The 7361-nt window shown below is 37.0% G+C and overlaps 1 protein-coding gene across 2 annotated transcripts; it reads left to right on the forward strand.

Annotated features, from left to right (window-relative positions):
* The first annotated feature begins 36 nt into the window (after window positions 1-36).
* On the forward strand, window positions 37-6961 carry LOC309383500 (oocyte-specific histone RNA stem-loop-binding protein 2-like). Of its 2 annotated transcripts, none has more exons than XM_081936128.1 (6): window positions 37-368; window positions 4327-4422; window positions 4891-4995; window positions 5518-5647; window positions 6546-6649; window positions 6916-6961. In XM_081936128.1, exons 1-5 carry the CDS (start codon window positions 283-285, stop codon window positions 6555-6557), a joined length of 429 nt encoding a protein of 142 aa, XP_081792254.1. In that variant the 5' UTR covers window positions 37-282; the 3' UTR covers window positions 6558-6649; window positions 6916-6961. The 2 variants fall into 2 exon arrangements, with proteins under 2 accessions (XP_081792254.1, XP_081792255.1); XM_081936129.1 differs by having other exon boundaries at window positions 5518-5534; window positions 6544-6649.
* The last annotated feature ends 400 nt before the right edge of the window (window positions 6962-7361 follow it).

A 7361-nucleotide genomic window follows, 5' to 3' on the forward strand; every position in this document is an offset into this window, starting at 1 on the left:
TGACTTCTCGATTGCCGTAACTGGCCGGTAGTTGCCTTTAGATTTCGGGTTTTGGGTGGAGCTTCGTTTTAAACTTGGCGACCTTCTCCCGTTGTCTTATCTCTCTGAGTCGGTAAAGTGAGCGGGGTGGAGGTTGCTGAGACGGGGTACAATGTCTGGCTTCCTAATTGGCAATGATGTATTAACCATTAAGCAGACTAAGCAAGTGCTAAGGGCACCAGGCCCAAAGAGGGCACCCAAAAGCTGAGAAAGAAAAAAAAACCCAATGAAGATTTGTAAAGTATGTACAGAGGTGGGGATCAAGATTTGTCAGTGCTTAGGGCACCAGTGAACCTTAATCTGTCGCTGCTAATTGGGGAACTTTACAGGTAGTCTTCAACTTACAACCACAGTTGAGCCCAAATATTACGTTGCAAAGCGAGTTTTGCCCCATTTTATGACTTTTCTTGCCACATTTGTTAAGGGGATCGCAGCAGTTCTTAAATTAGTCACATGGTTGTTGAGTGAATCTGGTTTCCCCATTAACTTTGCTTGTCAGAAGGTTGCCAAAGGGTATGGTATGACTCCGCAACCGTCATAAATGTGAGTCAGTTGTCAAGCATCCAAATATAAATCATGTGACCATGAAGGTGCTGCAATGGTCATAAGTATGAAAAATGGTCATAAGTCATTTTTTTCAGTGCCATTGTAGCTTTGAACGGTCACTAAATGAACTGTAGTAAGTCGAGGACTAACTGTGTGTATATTGTTTCAGCACACTAAGTGAGTTGCATTAGGTGATTGGGAACACTTATTCAACAGAGTTTGTCTATCTTTTTCTTTTCTCCTATAACTTGCAATCTACTTGGATCAAGGGCTATGTGCCAATTTATGAACCTTTACAGTTTGAATGGCTAGAGTGGGTAAACATTTTTGAAGATTAAGTTTAATCTTATATTGCAATGATGTTTTTCCTTATTTGTTGAAACTTGCCTGGGCTGTCTGCTGGAGGAATCGCTGCATTTCAGCCAAGAACAACTTACTGCAGTCATATCTGTGTTTGAAAGGAATTTATAAGAAAAACCCAGAAGAGAAGTTGCATTATTAACATAATAGGAGTCTAAAGTTAGGATATTTCTTTGAAGTCTCAAGAAAAGCTCAAATCCTTTGGCTCTGTGTAAAACATAGTTTATGCAGGCAAACAATTAGGAATGACTTATTATTCTAGGTGTGAGTAGACAACTGATGTTTCTGCTGAATGTTATGATTTCAGTCTTTGATGTCTCCGGAAGTGTTTGAAAGTTTCTGAAGTTGGATAGTGTGTTGAACACAATGTTTCAAAGTCAGTTACTATCTACATAAATCTCAAATGCTGTGCTTTGTCAAATTGGGGGAAATTACACAGATGCTTGCTAAAGCACCTATGGATTAGTCATGTTTTTGAACTTTCATACTGTTTACAATGTAAAGTCAATAAAAAAGTTAAAAGATTTGCTGAAATATTTATTGGCTAAAATAACTGAGCGTTAAACTGGTTTCTGTTTGATGCCTAAAAGATGCTGCAACCAGGTGAGACACATGTGGGAAAGTTGGCAACCATGTCTTGGAATGAGGCTATGTCAGATAATAAGAATAACAAAGTGAACAGTTTTAAGTCATGAAAATAGTTCAAGTCTTTCCTAAGTTTAATAATGCATTTTACCTTTGAGAATACATTTTACCAGATGGAGGAAATGTGCAAATCACTTTGGATTCTCTCAAAGGAGGACACGACAAAGATAAAATATTCCCCATTCTATGTATAGTACTACTATAAAAGGAACGCGATCAGTTAGAGACGAAGTGGGGGAAATCTTCCTTTTATTTAGATACCTGGAGTCAAGATTCATTCAAAATACCATATCAAAAGCAATCAGTGATTCCATCAGCGCCTTGACATTTTTAAAAATCTCAATTCTTTAAAAATGTAACTTCATTCAAATGTTGCAATAAAAGTTAATATGGCTCATTATTTTGTGAAGAAGGAATTTTTATGAAAATTGCATTAATGCTTAAAGAAATTAGGAGATTCACTTGGAAATGGGTGATTGTTTAATTTTCAATTTAAAATATATGTTAGAGAAAAAACAATGCCTTTGAGAGAAAGATATGGTGGCTGTACTCTGTTGTTCAACTTTTTTCTGACAGGCAGATCTTATTCAAGGTTCTCTCTCAGGCGGCTGGCACAGGTATTTTACTGCACAGTTTCTGCAGTATTTGAGTATCTCTGGAATAAGTGATAGGAGCTTCTCAGAAGTTTCTCTGTGAAGCCTTTAAGAGGTCTTTTTCCAACTGGTAAGAGCTATCCCAATTTTCAGGTTCTCTCCCCTAGTATTCCCAGTTTTTAAATTCAGCAGAGTACCTGTGCAGTCTGGATGTTTACCAAAGGCTGTTTCCCATATAGCTCCCCATCTTAGCAATGTGGATGGACAGGACTGGAGCAGGGATATGGAGACAATTGTTACTGTACTCCAGAACATGTAATTATTTTGAGGACAAAGATCTGTTTGCATGATGGACATTGCATTCTTCTGCGGATCAATTGGAGGAAGCAGAGATTGATTCATAATAATCTTTGTACATTTTGTTTTTGTGGTGGCAGTAGTGACAATAACTGTTTTGTATTTATCAGAGAGTGGAAATGGAAATGGTGTGGAAAGCTTTTTATTTAAATTACAATCTAATAGATCCTTACCTAAATAGAAGATGTGGTTCAAAATGAATGACAGATTTTCATCCAGTAGATGAGCCTCTATATTAATATTTTTAATTCTCTAGTCAGAGTTGCCACATGCAGCAGTAAAATTTTTGAGTGACAAACTGCATCGCAGATCATGGTACTTTAATATTGAGCCATTTTTACACAAAATTATTTGTGTTGAGTGCTTTTATGCCACTTCAACTTTGCTCTTTTTTAAGGCTATGAGAAGTCTGTAGGTAGAATATTCATTTAGGTCTTTCCCCCCGCTGTTCATTCACTGTATTGAACATAATGTTTTTCCACTACATTTTGAAGTCAGTATCCCAGTAAAGATCACTGGATTATGTTGTAAACTAGATTTGTGTTAAATAAAAAGCATGTCCACTTGAGAATTCCAAGTGTGTGAAGTATAGACAAGTATAGGCATGGGATAACAAAACATAGAATACAGGTAGTTCTTCACTTACGACCACAATTGAACTCAAAATTTCCATTGCTCAGCAAGACAGTTGTTAGATGAGTTTTGTCCCATGTGAATCTGGATTCCCCACGGACTTTGCTTGTCAGAAGATCGCAAAAGGGATTCACATGACCCTGGGACATTGCAACCATCATAACTATATGCCTGTTGCCAAGCATCTGAATTTTGATCACATGACCATAGGGATGCTCCAACGGTCGAATGAAAACGTTCATAATTCACTTTTTCAGTGCTGTTGTAAGTTTGAAGGATCACTAACTGAACTGTTGTAAGTTGAGAACTATCTATATATTAGAATCTGTTCTTGAGAAAGCCAATACTTTGTGTAGAACCTGCTTTCTTCTTTCCTTCCTCAAGCAGGTGTGTGGCTGCAGACATCTTTCTTGAATCCTCTAAGCTTTGTTTTCTAAGGATTACTTTAAAAAATATTATCTCTGTCAATTTTTCTCTCTTTTCTTCTTCTGTGCTTTGAAGTCTGGGGTAGAATTCCAATCCATCTATCTCCCCATTCCATATTCCGCTCTTGCCATTACCAACCACGCTCACTTTGTTGTCAGTATCCACAGTTTTCTTATCTCTTTGCTCATTTTTTCCTTCCATCTTTTGAACTCTGTCCTCCACATTCTTCATTTGGTAAACATCCTCAGTTTTTCCATCCAATTTTTCTGTTTTGTATTCCATATTCTCCAATCTCTTTTCAATTCTCTCTGTCACAACTAATAGATTTTGAATTTCAAACATAATCGTTTGCAATGTTACAGTTTCTTTTTCCTGCTGCGCCAGAAGTAAAAGAGCACAGATTTTAAATGATCTGAAATTAGAAAATATTTAATTCCAGTGATCAGTTCTTACTGTTGATGTTTTTTTTTTAAAAGGCTTGTTGCTTCAGTTCTTTTTCTAGAGAAAAAGATTACATATTGGGAGAGCTCTTACCATGAACTTCTTCTTTATCTCTAATGTATAGAAATCATTTAGTTATATTTTTCCAAATTCTGTGAGTCTCACTTGATTTCTTTTACTTTCTTTTATATTTGAAGAATAATGACTTCACAAATGGAAAGTTAAGATACAAATGCATTGTGTCTCCATGTTCAGTAATCAAACTTTTTTTATTTCCTTCAAATAGGTCGTCGTTTCAGGTTTTCTCACCTGAAGTAAAGATGGTGAGTGTGGGGGTAGGTACAAGGTCTGATTGGGTGAGAAAACCCTGTTCTGGATCTGGGTAAGTTTCATAACAGATATTTCTATAGTTTATTAAGTTATTGATATATTTCTCTGTTTAGGATTTTTCCTTCCATTTGTAGAACTTTTTTTTTTAAAAAAGTTTTATTGGTTTTTTTAATATTTTACAAAGGGAAAAGGTAGGGGATAGGTTACAAATTTTGGCAACTGCAGTGTGCGGTAGGTGCACCCCCCCCTCCATACTCATAGTATACATTTGCACATAATTCATTATTAAGTAATAACATAATAACAAACAAAATAAAAACAAACTACTCCTAGAAAAACCCGAGGATCCTCCACCAGATACACAGGATATGGGAGGGGCCGGAGCTCTGTCGGCGGGGGGAGATGGGGCAACATTGAGAAAGCTCAGATCACAAAAATGAGTAAGAAAATCCACCTGACATAAACTGTTCGAAATTATTAACTGAACTTACATGCTGACTATATGTTATTACATTTGTAGAACTTATATAGAGACAGATGAGGCGGTCTTGCGAAGAAGGCAAAAGCAGATAGATTATGGGAAAAATACCATTGGTTACCAGCACTTTGTCCAACAGATTCCCAGGTAAGCAATAACTGTTATTTCTCGGTTTTTATTAGACTTCTACATAACATCCCTCTGGAATGAGCTGCCCCCGGAGCTTCGCATAATCCCTGACCTCCGGTCCTTCCGACGCGCCTTAAAAAGTTGGCTTTTCCAGCAAACCGGCCTGGCCTTTTAATTTTATCTAATTTTTTTAATGTTAGTGTTATATTAATTGGGTTTGTTTTTTTGGATTGTTTCTAATTTCCTCTTAACTTTTGTAATATGTGTTTTTTAATGCTGTACGCCGCCCTGAGTCCTTTGGGAGAAAGGCGGCATATAAATCCAATAAAACAAACAAACAAACAAACAAACAAAAGCTTGGGTGGGCTCCTACTGTGATCATCACTAGCAGTTCTTCTCAAAGTTCTGGTATTTGGGCTGTTCATTTTAGAATCTGGTCTTGAGGTAAAGACCCTTTAAAGACTCACTTTAATAGTTCTCTCTGTGCTCTTTCTATGGGAGACCTTAAGGTGGCTTTTAATTTCTCACGCTTCATTCCAGGATGGCTCGCCAGTCAGGTATTCATCCCTGTACTCCAAATAAATATAAAAAGTACAGTCGTCGCTCGTGGGACATGCAGATTAAGCTTTGGCGAAGGGCACTTCATGGTTGGGATCCACCTGGACATGAGAGGGAAGTATTTCTAATAATAAAAATGCTGCCCAACTCTCAACAAATCTGAGTGACTCACAATAATCAAATAAACAACAAAAACAAAAATTACAATTAAAGCAATTAAAGCTAAAAGGTGGCAAATGCAATGAAGCAAGCCCATCATTTGGCAGGTTTACTTTTAATTACAATTCTGTATTGTAAATAGCCACCTTTATTGTGCAATATTTACTGCCAGCAGCCTGGTGACCCACTTATAAAGTAATGCTCCCACACTATTCAGGAATTGCAGGCCTAGTCTCCAGTCCATATGCACGCTCCTTGGTATTCCTTATCACCATGGAGACAGAGTTAATTGTCAACAGAGTTGTCATGCTCTTCAGTGAGAGCAAATGGTTCTGGTGCCCATCAGGGGCTGGGAGTATTTTGCACTATGTTAAGGTGGAAAATGAGAAGGATCACATATATGAGAAAAGAAGGAAGAAGTGAGTAAAACACCATTTTATATTTTCATTCCATTAATTTCCATGGGTTGCCTACCATTCTGTGGCAGAAGATAGAAGCGTTTAGGCTGGCATATTCAACTACTCCTATTCCATTTTTCCAATGGTTTTTTATTTACATTCTAAGATACGATTATGGAACATTTTGTGGGTTGAAGATTGCATTTCCTAAAAATGTTTTGAAGGGTCACATGGCAATTGGCAAGCCCAAGTCCAAAGTGACCGGGTCACCCACTTTTCTCTCTGGGCTCTAAATGAGTTGTCAGCAAAAATATAGACAGCTGTTTCTGGAGGTCTAAACCGACTAGTTAAGATAGACAACTGCAGATTGCTTTTTCCCAGTTTAGGCTCTAAAGCTATTGAATGCATTTGCTGCTTGGCTTAGTATGAACAACCTGCTCTGTTTTGCAAGGCAGGAGCTGGTGACCAAAATGGATCTTTTGTCTAATCTCCCAAACAACTGGTTTGATGCTCAGTGTATTCAGGAAAATATCTGTGAAGAAGTCCTAGGAGAACAGGTATTGGGATTTTGTTTAATTATATTCTATATGGCCTTATTTTGGAATAGTTACATAACAAAAGGATTTGACAATGTGTGAACAAAATCATAACCTGTATTTAATGCTAAGCAGAGTTGAGCATTCTCTATCTTTATGTGACATAATATTCTAAGTATAAGCTTAGTGTTATGGACATACACAAAACGTTCCTTTTTAAAAATGACATCTTCAGGCCAGTCACTAACTTAGACTACTTATTTCATATTATTGTTCTGCTCCTATAGATTTCTGGATTGTCCTCTTCTGGCCATTTATATCCACAGCTTCAGGATACACTCTCCAACACGGAACATTTCAAGGAAGATGCTGAAGACTGTCCACTTGACTCCTGGCTCTTGTTTTTTTCTCATGGAATCCCAACACAGTCAGTGATATAAAAGAGAACACTTAGAGCTAATTTCAAGGATTTTTTTTTTGCCACCGTGGTCCACCTGTATTGTCACTCAATTTGCTACAAAATCCATTATTTTATAACAAGATGATCTTCCATTTCTATATTTGATAGTTTTCTATATAGAGTAATCGTTATTTAGCTAGAACACAAAGCATTTCCTATTGACTCTCCATTATTCATATTCTTATTATAACAAAGAAAGCAATTGATGATTGCTACTAAACTAAAGCATTATGGCTTGTTGGTTGCAGTAAGAAAATTGAGACTCAAAGTTCT

Source organism: Natrix helvetica (genome assembly GCF_964273705.1).
Source record: "Natrix helvetica genome assembly, chromosome: 1".
Lineage (NCBI taxonomy): Eukaryota > Metazoa > Chordata > Lepidosauria > Squamata > Natricidae > Natrix > Natrix helvetica.